At 39.1% G+C, this 21,172-nt stretch overlaps 1 protein-coding gene and 1 long non-coding RNA gene across 2 annotated transcripts; one reads left to right on the plus strand and one right to left on the minus strand.

The window, feature by feature from the left end:
- Positions 1–15,043: 15,043 nt before the first annotated feature.
- Positions 15,044–16,999, plus strand: LOC311291093 (uncharacterized protein; the record flags this gene model as incomplete). Its single annotated transcript, XM_084409965.1, has 4 exons — positions 15,044–15,253; positions 15,425–15,521; positions 16,531–16,683; positions 16,979–16,999. The coding sequence occupies exons 1-4, from the start codon at positions 15,063–15,065 to the stop codon at positions 16,997–16,999; spliced, it is 462 nt and encodes a 153-aa protein (XP_084266091.1). The 5' UTR covers positions 15,044–15,062.
- Positions 17,000–17,040: 41 nt separating this feature from the next.
- On the minus strand, positions 17,041–19,178 carry LOC311291000. The gene is made up of 3 exons (XR_014627501.1): positions 18,760–19,178; positions 18,145–18,252; positions 17,041–17,937 (listed from the first exon to the last, which is right to left on the minus strand). It is a non-coding gene; the product is annotated as an uncharacterized lncRNA (long non-coding RNA).
- Positions 19,179–21,172: the final 1,994 nt, after the last annotated feature.

Raw genomic sequence — 21,172 nt, forward strand, 5'->3', positions numbered from 1 at the left:
GGAGTTTTTGGTTCCTTGCCACTGTTGTCTTGGCTTTTGGCTTGCTTAGTTTACCTTGTAGGGTCTAACATACATGTTGTCAATTTAAATGATTTAACGAGTTTATAAAATTCTTCCTCTCCTATAGTAATGAATGAATTGAATCTCTTAAGGGCCTGAGTGTGCTCGTTGTACCACGGCATTGGACTACTTTCTTTAATCTTCTTTAACCCTCTGGGGTCTGAGCTGTTTTCTGGGCCCTGGAGGTGTTCTGACATGCTCTGACATTTGTGCTTATTTCTGTTACTTGTGACATTTTCATGGCTAAAGTCTGATTACACTGTATTCAGCACAAACTCTGCTACAATAATATATCAACAGCATGTGTGTAAAAGTTTGTAGTTTTGAGATAATGACATTTATGCGTGGTTTGTGAAAATACAAAAAAAAATTCTCACTGAAATAAGGTCATGAAACCTATACTGATTATTTCTTCACAAGACTTTTGAAAATTGTATGACGTAGCCTAGAATATTTGCTCTAAAACTATGTGAAAATCACCCTGACTGCTCATTCAGAGAAGACAATATATTGATTTAAAATTTTTACGACGTGTTTTGTGTGATAAAGCAATATGCGAAGGGGCGGACCATCTCATTAATATGTAAGGCTTTTTACACCTGAGAAAGACAAAGACACACCCTAATGGCCCTATTAGGAGCTTATCAGGGCCCATCATTCTGACCAACCTTGCACAAAGAATGAGGAGATTAAAAAAAAGAATGGCTTTTAAAATTGTTTGGATTTATTTACAACATAATCCAAAGATACACTTATTGATAACAATGATCCAAAGAAAGAGACCTTTGTGCCATTCCTAAAAACATTGTACATACCTTTCATTTCCAAGGTGTTTGATTTTCACTTTACCATGTTCATGTACAGAGACATGTACTGTGAATGTTGAAGTCAGCAGGACTCAGTGGCATCTGGGCCTTGAAAAAAAAAAAAAAAAAAAAAAAAGTGAACATACTGATATCAAGAGAAAGGCCTGCACGATATTGGGAATACATTTGAGATTTTTCTGGTTAAAATTGCTTTTTAAAATTCACAGAATACACACACACACTCACACAAATGTTTCCAACAATATATTATATAATGAACACCAGGTTTGCTGTGCCTTGTAGGTATAGGCTATGCGCAGTGCTGCATAAAATAATAACAATATAGCAGCCTATACATTTTCAAAAAGATTTCAGTAACAACTAAGCTAGAGAAAAATATATTGATTATCATGTTACTTCAAATGTTTCCATTCGTTATGATGATATGAAATGAGATAATAGTAAAAACATGAAGACGTTTGGAGCGTTTTGCTTTTCCAAAATATGATGCATTCAAACACGATCGCGATCAAAAATATGATGTACATTCAAACGCGATCGCGATCAAAAATATGATACATTCAAACGCGATCGCGCTCAAATATAAAACATTATGGTTAGGCCTACCATATACATATCTACGTTTGAGCAGATATCCACAAACACAGTAACAGTAAACACGGGTCTAAATATTATAATATTCCCCATATATCTGGCAACAGTTCAACTGCAATGTGAAATTTATGCAACAATAACAAACTAATATGTAAGAATTTCTTACCTTATCTTTCTTGTCTTGAAATCGCGTTCTTCTTCTGGGGTAAAGCCAATCTAAGCTCACGGCGCTTCTTTCAAACTCGACGAAAAGCAGAGACTGATGAAGTGTTTTGTTGTTGAGGTAATGAGCGCGTTTCACGTTCCATGTGGAGATTTGCATGTGAATATCTTTTGCGCGAGTAGGCGTGGCCAAATTAACTGTAATGAGCAAGCGTTTGAGAAGCTGGACATCTTGTTGGTTTTATACAAATTACTTAAACAGAAAATATTTGTTTTCAGTTTGAATCCGATCATTTAAAAGTACACACTTAAATGTTTATAAAGGTATATGGCTCATAAATGTGTGACAAGTATTCGCTGAGTTTTGTTTCAGTTTATAGACGTGCTCAAGAAAAAAAAGTTCACCGCGACGGAGAGGCAGAACGCACACCCTGTTTATTTTCTTTATTTTACAAAAGCACAATGTTTTGATTTGATTGTAAGTGGACACATACAAAAGTAGAAATATCACAGATTCTTTTTTTATATTTATTTTTTTCTGTATGACCATAAATGACGGAGTAATTTAAGTTTAAAGTGCTACAATGTAAAAAAAGTCCAGCAAAACGCGGGGGCGCGTTTTTCGACCTCAGAGGGTTAAGCGCAACGGAGCAACTGTGTCTAAAGTGCTGGAAAAGAGAGAATTAAAGGTTTCTGTCGCAATATCAAGTTCTTCTAAGCTATCTGGGATGTTGAGATAATGAAACTGATCAGGAAGATTATTAATAAAGCAATCTTTAGTGGCAGAAGTGATAGGTCTAACAAATTTGTAACAGAGTCGGCTTTGCAGCCTTGGCTAAATGAAGTTTACACGAGACTAGATAATGATCTGAGATGTCATCGCTCTGCTGCAGAATTTCAACGGCATCAACATTGATTCCGTGTGATAATATTAGATCTAGAGTATGATTACGACAATGAGTAGGTCCTGATACATGTTGTCTAACTCCAATAGAGTTCAGAATGTCTTTAAATGCCAATCCCAATGCATATTTTTCGTTATCTACATGTATATTAAAATCACCAACAATTAGGACTTTATCTGCACTGCAGCCAGTACTAACTATGATAGAAAGATCACTAACAATTAGGACTTTATCTGCACTGCAGCCAGTACTAACTCTGATAGAAAGTCAGCAAATTATTTGATAAAGTCTGTATGGTGCCCTGGTGGCCTGTATACAGTAGCCAGTACAAATCTCAAACATGGTTTATCATTTACACTTCAAAATAATTATATTTGAAACTAGACTTCTTAGTAATTTTGAAATTATTACTATAAATAACAGCAACACCTCCCCCCTTTGCCTTTCAGACGAGGTTCATGTTTATAACCGTAATCTTGGGGGGTGGACTCATTTAAAGTCATGTGATCGTTTGGTTTTAGCCAGGTTTCTGTCAAACACAGCACATACACTCACCTAATGGATTATTAGGAACACCATACTAATACTGTGTTTGACCCCCTTTCGCCTTCAGAACTGCCTTAATTCTACGTGGCATTGATTCAACAAGGTGCTGAAAGCATTCTTTAGAAATGTTGGCCCATATTGATAGGATAGCATCTTGCAGTTGATGGAGATTTGTGGGATGCACATCCAGGGCACAAAGCTCCCGTTCCACCACATCCCAAAGATGCTCTATTGGGTTGAGATCTGGTGACTGTGAGGGCCATTTTAGTACAGTGAACTCATTGTCATGTTCAAGAAACCAATTTGAAATGATTCGAGCTTTGTGACATGGTGCATTATCCTGCTGGAAGTAGCCATCAGAGGATGGGTACATGGTGGTCATAAAGGGATGGACATGGTCAGAAACAATGCTCAGGTAGGCCGTGGCATTTAAACGATGCCCAATTGGCACTAAGGGGCCTAAAGTGTGCCAAGAAAACATCCCCCACACCATTACACCACCACCACCAGCCTGCACAGTGGTAACAAGGCATGATGGATCCATGTTCTCATTCTGTTTACGCCAAATTCTGACTCTACCATCTGAATGTCTCAACAGAAATCGAGACTCATCAGACCAGGCAACATTTTTCCAGTCTTCAACCGTCCAATTTTGGTGAGCTCGTGCAAATTGTAGCCTCTTTTTCCTATTTGTAGTGGAGATGAGTGGTACCCGGTGGGGTCTTCTGCTGTTGTAGCCCATCCGCCTCAAGGTTGTGCGTGTTGTGGCTTCACAAATGCTTTGCTGCATACCTCGGTTGTAACGAGTGGTTATTTCAGTTAAAGTTGCTCTTCTATCAGCTTGAATCAGTCGGCCCATTCTCCTCTGACCTCTAGCATCAACAAGGCATTTTCGCCCACAGGACTGCCGCATACTGGATGTTTTTCCCTTTTCACACCATTCTTTGTAAACCCTAGAAATGGTTGTGCGTGAAAATCCCAGTAACTGAGCAGATTGTGAAATACTCAGACCGGCCCATCTGGCACCAACAACCATGCCACGCTCAAAATTGCTTAAATCACCTTTCTTTCCCATTCTGACATTCAGTTTGGAGTTCAGGAGATTGTCTTGACCAGGACCACACCCCTAAATGCATTGAAGCAACTGCCATGTGATTGGTTGATTAGATAATTGCATTAATGAGAAATTGAACAGGTGTTCCTAATAATCCTTTAGGTGAGTGTAGGTTATAGTCTGTAATCATATCATTAACAATAAGTGCTTTTGAAGTAAGGCAAGGGATCGAATATTCAGCAACCCAAGCTTTATCATTTGCTCATTTGTATTATATCTGTTTTTTATTTGTTGAACATCAATTAAATGTTGACCCTTAGATGGGTTTGGAAGTTTTTTGTATGTCCTAATGTAACGGAGTTGAAAATGCACTTTGTTAATTCTAATTTCCAATTTATGTTTAATTTAATTTTAACCATATTTTAATTATAATTTAATGATTTGTTTGTATTGAATTTATTTATCATATTGCTACTGTTTCCTGCGGAAATGTCGTTGCTGCATTGCACCTCTGTTGTACCTCCTAAGTTGCCGTAGTTTCCGTCTCCTCCTCACAACTGTCAGGATTCCATCTCCACCACGTTCATCATCACCTCCCACTCATTATCTCTCTCCGCCCACTCAGCCTTTCTCCCGTTCATTATCCCCGGACTACTAATCACTGTCTCCTGTATCCCATCACCAGCACTCCCTATATAATGTGCACTCTCCCTGCAGTCACTTGTCTGGTCTCGTCAATTCTTGACTCACAGACTCCCTGAACACTTACCTGCTCACTTACCTGAGACGCGATCGCCTTCCATCTGCCTGCCAACCATCTTCATCGATCTTCCATCATCATCATCTGCAAGAAAGAGAGAAAGAAAGACTTTTACTATTCAGCTAAGCATCTCTGATTATCTGTGTTGTTGTTACTCACCATTTGTCTCCGACTCCGAATCATTCTGCAATTAAAGCATTGAACTTACCATCTTGTCTGTCTCATCTGTGAACCCTGACAGAAGACCAGACCACCATCCAGAACTGGCCACAACCCTCTTCCGTAAAAGAACTGCAACGTTTCCTTGGTTTTGCAAACTTCTATAGACGATTCATCCGGAACTACAGTCAGATCAGTGCTCCCCTCACATCATCCCTCAAAGGCCGGCCCAAGTCTCTGTCCTTATCTTCCACCGCTATCCAAGCCTTCCAGCGCTTAAAAGAAGCATTCACCACTGCTCCCATCCTCGTCCATCTCAACCTGGACCTTCCGTTTGTGGTAGAGGTGGATGCCTCTTCCACTGGAGTGGGAGCAGTTCTCTCTCAGCGGCAGGGTGAGCCACCCAAACTCCTTCCATGCGCCTTCTTCTCCAAGAAGTTAGCCCCGGCAGAGTGGAACTATGACATCGGCAACCGGGAGCTGCTGGCCATCAAACTGGCCCTTGAGGAGTGGAGGCATTGGCTGGAGGGAGCCAACCATCAATTTGAGGTGATAACAGATCATCGCAACCTAGAGTACCTAAGAGAGGCTAAAAGACTGAACCCTCGGCAGGCCCGCTGGACTCTCTTTTTCACACGCTTCAACTTTGTGGTATCGTACCGACCTGGGAGTAAGAACTGCAAGGCAGATGCTCTATCACGACTTCATCATGCCTCAGTTGAAGACCTTAATCCGGAGCCTATCCTCCCTCCAGCCGTAATCCTCGGTCCTATCCTCTGGGAACTCGACCAACAGATCACCCAGGAACTTGCACGCCAACCCGCTCCGCCGGGAGGTCCAGAAGGGTGTATCTTCGTACCTCCACATCTTCGTACTCCCCTTCTGGACTCAGCTCACACAGTTCCGGGCTCTGGACATCCGGGTAGCAAGCGTACCCTCTCGCTCCTCAGTCAACGGTACTGGTGGCCGTCCATCTCCGAGGATGTTTCCAGGTTCGTCCGCGGTTGCTCAGTCTGTGCCATAACCAACACCCCGAGGAGGCTCCCTGAAGGCAAGCTCGTGCCATTACCTCTTCCCCGACGACCGTGGTCACATATCGGCATCGATTTCATGACTGATCTACCCAAATCAGGAGGCTTTACCTGTGTACTCGTCGTTGTGGACCGGTTTTCCAAAGGCTGCAAGCTGATTCCCTTACCTGGTCTTCCCACAGCTTTTGAAGCAGCAGAAGCTCTCTTCCACAACGTCTTCAGGAATTTCGGCATCCCAGAGGACATTGTTTCGGACAGGGGACCCCAGTTTATCTCCCGGGTATGGCACGCCTTTTTCAAGCTCCTCGGGGTCACCGTCAGCCTCTCCTCTGGTTACCATCCGCAGACGAACGGCCAGACTGAGTGGAAGATCCAGGAGATAGGACGTCACCTGCGAACATACTGCCATCAGTACCAGGACAGCTGGAGCCGCTACCTCCCCTGGGCAGAATATGCTCAGAACTCCCTTCGGCAGAACACCACCGGGCTCACCCCCTTCCAGTGTATCCTAGGATATCAACCTCCACTCTTTCCTTGGTCGGGTGAGCCCTCGGAGGTTCCAGCTGTCTACTTCTGGTTCCATCAGAGCGAGGGGGTATGGGACTCAGCTCATGTGCATCTCCAACAGGCAGTACGGAGGCACAAGGAATTAGCAGACCGTCGTCGCCTCGATACACCTCAGTATCGGCCAGGACAAAAGGTGTGGCTATTGACTCGGGATATCTGCCTCCGTCTGCCGAGTCCTCAATTCATCTGACCATTTACCATCCAGAGGCAGTTGAACGAAGTGACTTACAGGCTCAACCTTCCCTCTCAGTACAAGATTTCTCCATCCTTTCATGTGTCTTTACTCAAACCTTTCACTGACCCTGTCACTCCTGCTCCCTCAGATGACACTTCCACGGATGTACCTCCTCCTCCCGTTCCAGTAGAAGAGGAACCGGTTTATCGCGTCCGTACCATCCTGGATTCCCGGCGGTGAGGTCCCCGTCTGGAGTACCTTGTGGACTGGGAGGACTACGGGCCAGAAGAACGCTCTTGGGTCCTACGTGATGACATCCTGGATCCTACCCTACTCTCCCAGCTCCACGAGGACCATCCGGACCGTCCAGCTCCCAGGGGTCGTGGTCGACCTCGCCGCCGGCAGCGCCCTTCTCAGTCGTCGAGAGCCGCCTCGGGAGGGGGGGGTACTGTCAGGCTTCCATCTCCACCACGTTCATCATCACCTCCCACTCATTTTCTCTCTCCGCCCACTCAGCCTTTCTCCCGTTCATTATCCCCGGGCTACTAATCACCGTCACCTGTATCCCATCACCAGCATGCGCTATTTTATTGTTTTCTTTGGAAATGGTGTTGTGAACCTTCAATATTTATTGCCTCAAAATTAATACGATATTAACTAGCTGTTTTGTGCCGTTTTTACGGTTAAATATAAGTTTAAACGAAACTTTGTTCAACTTTTTCTTCTCGCGCCATTTTCGTGCTGTTTCTGTGCAATGTAAATAACGTTCTGCAGTCCATGATGAGTGTGTAAATTCTGTTATTCAATGTTTAGGAGCAGAGGTACAGATAGAAAGAAACAGTAGATCAGAAGCCAATTAATGTGATATTGTCTTCTGCAGGTATGTGTATCTTTGTTAGACGTTATACTTTTTTTTTGTTATCTGTGCAGTCACCCAAACCCACGTACTGTTTAATTTTGCTCATTGAAACTGTTAGAGAGTAAAAAAAACATTGTTCCTCATGTTTTTCGCATATATTGTTATAATTCAAGAAGGGTTTTTCCAGTCTATTCTAATTGCTCCTTTGGCTAGCAATGTGCATAATAAGAGTTGAATGAGATACTATACTCTGATGTGATTTCTGTGTATGCATGGTAGAAAATGAGGTCTCCTCCTGACAACAGTGTCTTGTGTTGCTGAGGGGCAGAGGTGCAGATAGAAAGAAACAGTAGATCAGAAGCCAATTAATGTGATATTGTCTTCTGCAGAACAAATAAATCTTGGAAAACCCGTCAGCTGGAGGTGTCTGTCTTCATACCCTGTCCACATTTGTTACACTAATTCGGGGAACAGACACAGTCTCTATATGATGATATCTAGGTGAAAGAATCTCTATGTGATGGGATTTATCTGACCTTGGTGACGTGAGACAGCTCGATATTACAAGCAAGAATCATGATATCATACACACACACACACACACACACACACATGAACTTTCCTAAATCAAGAAGCTACCTAGGCTATGTTAATTAACCAGTCCCTCCAGAAAAACGCGATTATGCGATCGCATAATTCAATGCATAATCAGCCTGCATATTTATGCGGGGGCCGCATTTTTTCGAATACGCCGCACTTTCGCAGCAAAAATTGCAGATTTCCGCGCGCAAAATATGCGGGGCTTGCATGATTTCATAATCCCCGCATTTTCATTGCAAAAAAGTCACATATATCTTAGCAGAAAGTTGAAAAATGTTGCGTTTACTTCACACAAGAGCAGCCATTTTCCCTTGTTGCCATGGGAACGTTATGAAGTGACGTTATTACAGTTGTAAGTATATTAGTAGTATGTCAATTTACGTTACAGTAAGAGATTGCACTTTGTGCATTGGAAGCACTTATTTTAACAGAAGATGTCTGTTTTGTATAGCTACCTCTGTAAAACAGAAAGCACACATTTTATTTTTTATATATTTTATTTATTCATTTTTACAGAAGTTGTAGCATATTCCTTTTGTAAAGCTACAGAACTTGTTTGACTCATCAATGTTTTGTAAGTTTGAGCCATGTGCTTATTAACCCTCTGGGGACCAAGCTGTTTTTGGGGCTCTTGAGATGTTCTGACATGCTCTGACATTTGTGCTTTTTTCAGTTATTTATAAACATGTTAATGGCAAAGGTGTAAATTCACTCTATATAGCACAAACAGGCCTACCATAATATGCGAGCAACATGTATGTAGATGTTTGTATTTTTAAGAGAATAATGTTTATGCGTGGTTATTTAAAAAAATAAAAATGAAAGTTGCTGAAATAAGACCACAAAACTCATACAAAATATGTGCCCAAAAGACTTTTGACTAATGGATGTTGTCTCTTTGAGTTCTAGCTTCAAAATTATGTGAAAATAGTCTTGCTTTATCGTTCACAAAAAAAAATACATTGATTTAAATGGTGTAAAACAGGTTTTGCTTGGAAAGCCAATATGTGAGGGGGAGGAGTAGTTTACACCTTAGTCCCACCCACTCTGCATAATGACTCTGCATAATTAACCATTCATTCAGGTGTGACACTGACTGAGCCACAATGCAAGGACAAAATATATATTTTGAAGAAGACTTATATTGACCATTTAAGATTTTGCTTACATCTATCTTGTAAATATGTTTTGCTATTTTATTAAAAAGGTTACAATTACAACAATAATTACAATTTCAGCAATATTTCTGCAAAAAAGTACTCTTTCTTTGTAAAAAAAAAAAAAAGATTATAGGCCTACATTTTATCATATGTATTCATTAGTTTGAATATAGCCAACATTGGAACATCTTAGTCTATGACTTTATTTTTGACAAAATAGTATTTTATATATATGAGCAGAAAAGCTTATTTGATGTGACAGTATATTCTACAGTAAAAACTGTACCCAAATCTAGTCAACAAAATATTGTCTTTCATACTTCGCCTGACTGTAACGTTGTTTTTATGAAATATTAGGGCATAGCCTATAAATGTTAATTTGCAGTTTAATACGTTGCTTATACAAATACATTTTATTTCAACATATTTCAGTCGATTTTTACTCATCTCAGTAGGCAATAGCAAAGCAGTTTATTCTTTCACACACAGACACGCGATTCATATTTAGGCTAAACAGTCTTTACAAATATGTACCCTTCATTCATCTCACAGAAACGCGATTCATATTTAGGCTAAACAGTCTTTACAAATATGTACCCTTCATTCATCTCACAGAAACGCGATTCATATTATAGAAACGCGATTCATCTTTTTGTTTACATAGGCCTACACTAACACTTTAACACTTGAGAAAGGATAACTTAGCCTACCTCACTCCTCAGCGGGATCTGCTCCTCATATTGCTCCTCATATCAGCACGGAAACTTTTCTCCATAAGGTAGGCTATTATGCCTCTTTGTTTACAGCTGATGTGGGGGCGTTTCACAGACTGAAATGGTTCTCAGAATTTGCGTTTGAATAGCACGCGCTCTCCGGGGCGTGGTCAAATTACTTTTGAATGGCTCGTAATGAGCTCGACTGGAGTCGCTCTCTTTTTATACAGATTACAGAAGCTGATAATATTTGTTTTTTATATAAATTACTTCATTTAAAAGCTGCGATCTCAAGCTTTATGCCCGTGGGTCTGTTTGCCTGTTTGACTGAATTTTCACGGAGTTATAGATAATTTTCGAACGCGTTTCAAATGGGAGTTTACTGACAGAGAGAAGGCAGAAATAGCATCATGTTAGTTTTTCTTTATTTGTCAAAAAGCAAAACACTTTATTTTTATTGTGAGTATACAGAAAAAAAATAGAAACTGAACAGGATCGATTGATGTATTACACGAAAATGAAAGATCAAAATTAACAGAGCATTTTGTGTTTATTTTTCATTGCTAAAAAAAAAAACGAGCAAAACGTGCGGGCGCGTTTTTGGTCCCCAGAGGGTTAAGGTCTGAAATAAAACAAGATGAGAACTTAAATATTCCTAGCACTTTCTGTGATGTAGTATGCTTGCTTATCATAGGAAGTAATAAGAAATGACTCTTTAATGTAGTAGCCTAGTGAGAACAGGGTGTTGGGGGAATCACTTTCTTTTTCTCTTTTTCATCAAACCGCAATTTTTGCAAGTTCCCGCAATTTTTGCAAGTTCCTGCAATTTCATCGCATTTTTTAAGAAAACGTGCCGCATAATCAAGGATTTTTGCCCGCAACAATCACAAAAAAACGCTGCATAGGTGCGGAGGCACCTATTGTAATCGTTGCCGTTCTTATAATTCTTCTTCTTCTTCTTCTTCTTCTTCTTCTTCCGCTCTTGGAGTCTATGGCAGCCCATAGAACCGCTTGCGGGAAAGTTATGAAATTTGGCACACTGATAGTGCAAAGTCTGACCTGTCACCATAGCAAATTTGGAGTCTCCAACTCAATCCCTCTAGCGCCACCAACTGTCCAAAGTTCCACTCATGTTTATGCTAATAACTTTTGAACCATACTGGCTAGAAACAAAAATCGGTAACGCTTTAGATTACAGCCCGGAAAGTACTGCGTAATTAAAATGAAAGTACAGTGTAACTTTCGGTAATTACAGTGTACCTATAAAGTACTTACGTGTAAGTATAGGGGAACAATATGTAAAGTCTTGGGAATAAAGGTGTAACAACCAGGAAAATACTGCGTTATTAAAACGAAATTACAGTGTAACTTTCGGTAATTACAGTGTACCTATAAAGTGCGTACGTGTAAGTATAGAGGAATAATATGTAAAGTTTTGGGAATAAAGGGGTAACAACCAGGAAAATAACAAATTATTTAGGCAAATTATTTAGACTGTAAGTATTCCATGTAGTTACAGGGTACCCAGCAAGCAATTTCGCGTCTAATAGACGTCTAATAGCCGTCTAAACACAGCCCAGACGTCTAGGCTAAATCGAGGCTAATTTTGGGCTGTCAGTGAAAATCTAATAGACGTCTAAACATAGCCCAAGAATAGACAGCTATTGAATGACTACATATATACGTCTAATAGACGTCTAACCATAGCCCAAGAATAGACAATCAGACAGCTATTGAACGACTATATTTATACGTCCAATAGACGTCTAACCATAGCCCAAGAATAGACAGCTATTGAACGACTATATTTATACGTCCAATAGACGTCTAACCATAGCCCAAGAATAGACAGCTATTGAACGACTATATTTATACGTCCAATAGACGTCTAACCATAGCCCAAGAATAGACTAGTCATCAATTAGACCACTATTAAACGACTACATATATACGTCTAATAGACAGGCAATATGGGTCTAGGCTAAAACAAGGCTGATTTTGGGCTGTCAGTGAAAATCTAATAGACGTCTAACCATAGCCCAAGAATAGACTAGTCATCAATTACACTACATATACATGTAATAGACAACAAAATGAGGCATAAGGATTCTTTTCACTCAAAAATAACAGGTTCTCAAAAATGAAAATCCATCCAAACTAATTGAATATAAAGGGATTTATTTTGAACAATTATATAGACAACATTCAAACATAAAAATGAACAAATAAAACATTTGAAAAATATGTAAAACATTAAGATATTAATTTTTTTAATTAACAACTGTTTATTTAGATCCATAACCCCCACCCCCTGCCCTCCCTGGAGCTTGTTTGAAATGATTTGAAATAACGTTTTTTATTTCACATTCCGTAGCTGATGGACAGCTGGTCATCACTGCGTCTGCCAAATGAGAAAAAGGAAAGAATTATTGCTCAAGAAAAGCATTGTTGACAGTCATTTAACTAATTACAGTCAATCACTTTTGCTAGGATGCACACTAGAGCTGGCCAATATAGAGTTAACAGAATATAGATTGAGACTATATAATTTATATCAATATAGACAATAATTTATATCAATATTATAAATAAATTAATATCAATAATTGAACATTTTTGCTCGCGTAATGGTGATGCAATACGGGGTGTAACGATACGCGTATTGAACAATTCTGTACAAGGCATATATATATATATATATATATATATATATATATATATAAATATAGGCTATATATACACACACATACAGGTGCTGGTCATATAATTAGAATATCATCAAAAAGTTGATTTATTTCAGTAATTCCGTTAAAAAAGTGAAACTTGTACATTATATAGACTCATTACATGCAAAGTGAGATATCTCAAGCCTTTATTTGTTATAATTTTGATGATTATGGCTTACAGCTTGTGAAAACCACAAAATCAAAATCTCAGAAAATTAGAATATTACATGAAATCACACAGTAATTACACAGTAATCCCATGGTCATTGAACCAGGTTTTGGTTCTTTTGGCAGTGTGGGCCGGTGCAAATCCTGCTGGAAAATGAAGTCAGCATCTCCATAAAGCTTGTCTGCTGAAGGAAGCATGAAGTGCTCTGGAAATGTCCTGGTAGACGGCTGCGTTGAGTGGACAGCACAGTGGACCAACACCAGCCGATGACATGGCTCCCCAAACCAACACAGACTGTGGAAACTTCACACTGGACTTCAAGCATCTTGGATTGTGTGCCTCTCCATTCTTCCTCCAGACTCTGGGACCTTGGTTTCCAAATGAGATGCAAAATTTGCTCTCATCAGAAAAGAGGACTTTGGTCCACTGTGCTTTATTAAATCCAGAGTCAACGCAGCCGTCTACCAGGACATGTCCAGATCACTTCATGCTTCCTTCATTTTCCAGCAGGATTTGCACCTGCCCACACTGCCAAAATAACCAAAAACACGGTTCAATGACCATGGTATCACTGTGTAATTACTGTGTGATTTCATGTAATATTCTAATTTTCTGGGATTTTGATTTCGTGGGTTTCATAAGCTGTAAGCCATAATCAAGATACTAAACATAAGTATCTAAACATAAAAAGATACTTATAGGCGTAGTTCACTTCTTCTGTTGAACAAACACAAAAAAAATATATTTTGATGAATGTTGGTAACAAGACATTTAATGGTAGTCATTGACAAGTACTTTGTTGACTGATTGCAGGATAATTTGCAATAAACAGTGTCTAAATCAAATAAAGTGGATTACATCACTCCAGTTCTGAGGTTTTTACACTGGCTATCTGTCTGTCAAAAAATTAATATATAAAAAAAAAACTACAGTTGGTTATTAAAGTAACATTTTAAGGCCAAAGTAAATTTCTAATCTTCTGATGCACTGAACCATCCAGAGCAGACCTCTCAGGACATCTGGGACAGTAGCCAGCTACTTTTATATCTCCAAAGTCAAAACAAAACATGGAGAAGCAGCATTCAGATTTATATCTGAAACAAATTCACTGAAAACTGAATGTATGCTGCATATTTTAATTATTTACAAACAAGACTTTATGCTTTTTTTCTTTTCATGTTGCACTATGCTGCTGTTAAATTTTATATGTAAAGTACTTACAAAATTTGCTTTAAATCAACTGTAATTTAAAAACCAAACACTAGCCCCGTTTACATGCACACTTTTTTGCTATTCTGATTGAGATCGTTCTGATTGACGGATTCCGGTTGACTGTTTACATGGGATGTTATCTAAACCGATCTGGTGTTTACATGCTGACGCTTTCAATCGGAATAATTTTCTGACATGCGCACACAGCTTGTCTACCGCATCTGGAAGCTCATAATTTCCCGCGTTTTCAAACCTGTCAAGATGGTGCATTTAATCGTCGCGCTAGTTGTAGGCATTGTGCTGATATTATTCAAGCAACAGCGTGACTACGCGCTGTTGCTGCAAACTTTGAGAAGACGACGGGTGCGAGAAGCTGGCCTCTTTAGTTGTGGCGGTACTGTGATACGAAGTATCGATTTTCTACCCCTCCCTCCTCGGAAGACCAGAAGGATGTGGATGAAGGTTCGTAGTAAGGACTGGTGGGAGAGAGTTGTGCTACTGGAGTTTTCTGACCTGGAATGGAAGCAGAACTTTCGCATGAAACGCCAGTCTTTCACACGCTTGTGTGGACTGGTGGAGGAATTTATGGCCCCAGAAGACGTAACCATCAGGAATCCCATTCCCCTAATTATGCGTGTCGCTATTGTTTTATACAAACTCGGCAGCTGTGCAGAATACCGTGTCGTGGCAAATCAATTCGGTGTTGACAAGAGCACTGTACAAAAGTTTGTATATATTTTTTGTAAGGGAATGGTGCATGGGCCGATAAGAGATTTTATACGGATGCCAGATGAGGTTGAGGCTTCCGAAATCGCCCGGAGTTTTGAAGAAGTGCATTCTGTCCCGCAAGTAATGGGTCTTATCGACGGTACACATATCCCGATTCTCCCTCCGTCTGATGGATATAAAGATTTCGTCAACAGAAAGGGCTGGCCTTCTTATGTTCTACAGGCTGTAGTGGATGACAAATGCTGGTAAGACATTTAAACTACTTAAATAGTAAGAGTAGCCTATTTAATCATCATCTTATGTCATTGCCAATACATTTATTATTAAATATCACGTTATTACCAGTCATTATGATTACGAGTCATGTAAGGTTCAACGTTTATTTCATAGTCTAACCCTGTGATGTTGACCTCTAGTTTTAGGAGCATCAGCTGCAAAATGCCTGGAAGTGCACATGACGCAAACGTTCTGCGCATGTCTGACCTCTTTCAAAGGGCTCACCTGCTGCCAAAGGTATACAGTTGGCTAATACATTTCAGTAAATAATGTTTCAATTAACTCTTGTGTGTCAATAGGGACATTTATCATGTTGCCTGTATTGCCAGCTACACACATTGGCAGATGTCTATTTTTGATGGATTTTTAACATTTTACCTTTCTAATTTAATATTTATTTTCTTTCAGAAATGTATTTATGCACTATACTGGTACACAAAATAGTTACACTTGGGACCTTAAGGACAAAAAATAAATAAATCACACTATAACCCATATGTCAATGTAATATATCAGAGATAACATACTATATTGCAAATTACAACGGCAGTGTATACAATTAGGCTTTGTTGGCAGGAAAAATTAGCGGATTTTGTTTTTCTAACAGCTTTTTTTTTCTTTTTTTTTTTTACGTTTCATTAACTAAATCCTTTTTTAGTTTACTTTTTTCTACATCAACATTATTTGCAAAGGGTTTTCTTTAAAGGCATAGTTCACCCAAAAAATGTAATTGTCATAATTTACTCACCCTTATGTTGTTCCTAACCTGTATGCATTTTTTTTCTTCTGCTGAACACAAAAGATATTTGAATAACGTTTGTAACCAGGCTGTTTTGGGGCACCATAGCAGAAAAAAAAATACTATGGAAATCAGTGGTGTCCCACAAGTCAGTTTTCTACATTCATAAAAATGTCCTTTGTGTTTAGCAGAACAAACACCTTGAGGAGATGTATATGACAAAATGCTGACAGGGGTTAATAATACAACAGATCTGTGGGGTCATTGCCAACAAACAATGACCCCACAGTGTGTTTAGCAAACATTGTGTTTAGCAGAACAAACACCTTGAGGAGATGTATATGACAAAATGCTGACAGGGGTTAATAATACAACAGATCTGTGGGGTCATTGCCTTAACTGTCATTCTCATGGGACTTTATAGTACGGAAAAACCAAAGACAAATATTGAGCCTACACACAATCACAACTGAAAATAATTGACCCTTTTCTGGTCCTCTCTTTCAGTCTGTCAAGAACATTGAGGGAGAAGAAGTCAGGCTTCAAATTATTGGTGACCCTGCCTACCCCCTCCTGGACTGGCTCATGAAAGGCTATATCAACTCACCAAATTTGACCCCGGCACAGCAGTCATTCAATGTGTACCTTAGCTCTGTCCGGGTAGGTGTTGAAATGGCTTTTGGTATCCTCAAGTCAAGATGGAGGGTACTTCTTAAGAGGAGTGACTTCCACTTCAAGTTTGCACCAACTATGATCGCTACCTGCTGTGCCTTGCACAATTTTTGCCAAAAAGAAGCAGATTTCTGCAACAGCAACTGGGTGGAGGAACTTCGTGACTCCACAATAAATTACCCTCAGCCAAGTCTGCAAATGCACAGGCAGGAAACTGCTACTGGCAACACAGCAAGGGAGGCTCTAACCCGATATATGGCTAATCACTTTCCCCTTCGTACAGGACACCTACTTTAACATCTAAATGAAACACACGGCTCAAAATATGTATGAACATGTTTAATGAAATTCAAAAGTATTTAATGTTCTTAAATCAGAAATCTTTCATACAGAAAAATATGAAAAGCACCAAGTAACAGTGCATTACCTACATTCAAAATATTTCTGAATCTTACATCAGAAGTCTTTCATACAAAATAATAAATAAAAGTGACAATGCTGTCAAGTGCTGTAAAAAATAAAATATATAAAACAACTTTTGGCAAAACTGCCTACAAAAGTGCAATATTTAGTGCTAGGAACAGTGGCTTGTGTATATGCTTGAGGTAGTGTATGTGTGATGTGCTTGTGTGATTTTGTTTTGTTTAAGAGTGTGTGTACATGTATGCTTGAGATAGAGGGTGTATGTGCATGTATGAATTTATGTATGTTTGAGGTTGTGTGTGTTTCTGTGTAAGCAGTTCTAATCTTTTATTGTTCATTGAACAAGGGTTTTTCGTAGAACAATCAATTTTAACAATATTTCTGAGGTAAACTTTTGTACTTTTATTAATTTGTTATCCTAATCTAGGTCGGGATGGGGATGTTGATATGGCTGAGAATTTGGGTATGGATGCTGGGACTGTGTGTATGGATGTTGGGACTGTGTGTATGGATGTTGGGACTGTGTGTATGGATGTTGTGTGTGTGGGTGATAAGGGTGCCGATGTGGAGCTGCCTGTGAAGAATCATGGAGAATTCCTCTCAACCCATCGAAAAGCTGGCCAATTAGACGTTCTGTAGTGCGTGTATTTTCCTCAATAAAACGAAAAAAAAATCTCTCTTCATGCTCTCTGTTCTGTTGTTGTTGTTGCTCTACCCATCTGTTCTGGGATGACTGCAAATCTTGTAGGAAGGCCTGCTGATCAACTGACCAAGTCCTCAGTGCTCTCTCATACCCGGAAGCTGATTTTGATTTGCTTCCTGTTAAAAACAGTAAACTTTTCAGTTGGCCTTAACACAGTTGCTGCATTGCAAACACCATAATTTTGACATACAATGTACATACATGTTTATTCATTATGTGGTATATTTCAAAGGTAGTGTGGGGACTGTAAAGGATCATGTATTAATGTTTATATAAAATTAAGCATTAAAGAATTTGTGTCGGCTAATGTGAATGCAACTTACTTTTTTTGGCAGTGCTCTGCACGGTCGAATCACTGGCAAGTGAACTCCCTTCACATGCATCTTGTGTGGGATCATTCTCTCTCGCCTCTGTGATGCTGTGCTCATCATCTACATGTGATGGGGATTAAAAGAAGATACTTTAAATAACAGTAGCTGTCTGGACAATTGTAGCATTACAAACAAAATATGCTTCAATTCTTCACACTTTGCTGAAATTAACCATGGGTTTACTTTTAAATTAAAAAAAATGTACAAAAAACATGTAAAACCATGGTATCAACAAATTAACAATGGTTTTGCTACAAGAACCATAGTTTAACCATGGTATTTGCGTGGTTATACAAATGATAATCAAAATATGCAAAAAAAAAAAAAAACATGGTTTAATGTAATAAAACCATAGTTAATTTTTGTGAAGGGTAGCTTTTAAGCAAGCAAGTTAGTCCGATCAAACTACTTTTATAATTATGAAGTTTTAGTAAAGTGGCATTTCCTGGAATACTTTCACTTGAAATTCAAAACTTGTACATCGCTGTATTGATAATTTTGGTTAACTGACTTAATTATTTTCCTGACTAGTAAAGGGGCCATGTAGTGACGTTAAGGAAAACTTACCAGAAACGTTAACATTAGCCTCATCTAAGGTCTCCACATCAGGGGCTTCTTCAAAGCCAACATCCACTCCGTTTTCTCCCACGTTGGATAGTGGTCGCCCACCCATGACTTCGTCCATTTGGTCATAGAAGGGGAAGTTCGTAGGATCCACTCCACTCCTGTTGTTGTGCAGTTTGGCTTTATAGTACGCCGACTTTAACGTTTTCCACCTATTTCTAATTTGTTCGACAGAACGGTCCACACCAACTTCTTTAAGTTTGTCGTGCACGTTTTTGAATAGGTCAGAATTTCTACACTTTCTACCATCCAGTCGTTCAATTATGTTCTGTTCTTTTAAAATACTAATCAATACGTTTGTCTCCGTCGCATTCCAGTTTGTTTTCGCCGCCGCCATTATGTTTCTGACGACACATTTCCGGCCCGGGATGTCAAAACCAGGCATGCGCAGAAAGACACACTCAAAGTAATCGGATCAGCTCGTTTACATGGTGTAATTTTTCGTTTGATCGGTTCATGAAAAGGTTTATTCCACCCCCTTCAATCCGACTGAAATTTCAATCGGTTTGAGCATTTTTAATCCGATTGAGGTGTTGACATGGAGCATTTTCATTCTGATTGGCCTTTTAAGCTGGTTATAATCGGAATACAATGCTACATGTAAACGGGGCTACTGGTATCTTATTAATAATAAAAAAAATAGTAATGATAAGTTTCATAGTTTCATGCTACACATTCATTGAATTTATACATTTGCAATAACACGTGCAGGTAACGTTAACTTTTTGGAGAAAAATAGTACTCTGCAATGTTAATGTTAAAATGTCACGGTTCCTACACATTATAACAACTAACTAATTTAAACAATGAACATATCAAAAATAAAACGCATACTTACAAGATCGAAGTATAAATGGTCAGATTTTCACTCAGACCGTTGCTCTCCGACAGCTGCCTCGTGTAAAATAAAATGGCGGAAATGTTTTCGCGAAATTTGGCTAAAGTGATCTAGTCGCGCAATGCCAGTAGTCCCAGTAGACATGTCTCAGTAGTGTTTCGATTGTGCCATCTAGCGGTTGGGAAATGCAATTGCATTTGATTTGATTTTTTATCGAAGATTGTGTATGAATGTTTGACATAAAACATATTAAGCTGTGTGAGCGAAAACATTTAAAAGAGTAATATAATACTAGATCGCTGGTCTGAATCTGGGCTATAGCCAAACCGTACGTAGACCAGATTGCTTTGATTTCGCCAGGTGGGCTAAAGCAGACCGCATATAGCCGTCCAATTGGGAGCTAAATCGTGACTACAGATCGACCATGTCGTGAAATGACATATTGAACCTTGTAGATATCATACCAATGCGAACATGATGGAATATCAACCATTTCATGCACTGCCTGGCAAAAAACTACAATCAGTTTTGACTAAAAGTGGGCTACACATAGCCGGGTCTGAATACGAGCTAAATCGTGGCTACGCACAGCCTACACATATAACATGTAAAATAAAGTAAACCAAACAACTTGAAATCACGGTAGACTTTGCTTACATGATGGAATATCATACATCTCACAAGTTATTTTGGAAAAAAATACATTTATCCAGATTAAATGTTATTTGGGCTAAAAGTGGGTTACACATAGCCGGGTCTGAATACGAGCTAAATCGTGGCTCCGCACAGCCTATAACATGTAGCCTAAAATAAAGGAAGCCAAACAACTTGTAATCACGGTAGACTTTGCTTACATGATGGAATATCATACATCTCACAAGTTATTTTGGAAAAAAATACATTTATCCAGATTAAATGTTATTTGGGCTAAAAGTGGGTTACGCATAGCCGGGTCTGAATACGAGCTAAATCGTGGCTACGCACAACATGTAGCCTAAAATAAAGTAAACCAAACAACTTGAAATCACGGTAGACTTTGCTTACATGATGGAATATCATACATCTCACAAGTTATTTTGGAAAAAAATACATTTATCCAGATTAAATGTTATTTGGGCTAAAATTGGGTTACGCATAGCCGGGTCTGAATACGAGCTAAATCGTGGCTACGCACAACATGTAGCCTAAAATAAAGTAAACCAAACAACTTGAAATCACGGTAGACTTTGCTTACATGATGGAATATCATACATCTCACAAGTTATTTTGGAAAAAAATACATTTATCCAGATTAAATGTTATTTGGGCTAAAAGTGGGTTACGCATAGCCGGGTCTGAATACGAGCTAAATCGTGGCTACGCACAGCCTATAACATGTAGCCTAAAATAAAGTAAACCAAACAACTTGTAATCACGGTAGACTTTGCTTACATGATGGAATATCATACATCTCACAAGTTATTTTGGAAAAAAATACATTTATCCAGATTAAATGTTATTTGGGCTAAAATTGGGTTA

This window comes from Rutilus rutilus, assembly GCF_951802725.1.
Source record: "Rutilus rutilus genome assembly, chromosome: 5".
In the NCBI taxonomy this organism is placed as follows: domain Eukaryota; kingdom Metazoa; phylum Chordata; class Actinopteri; order Cypriniformes; family Leuciscidae; genus Rutilus; species Rutilus rutilus.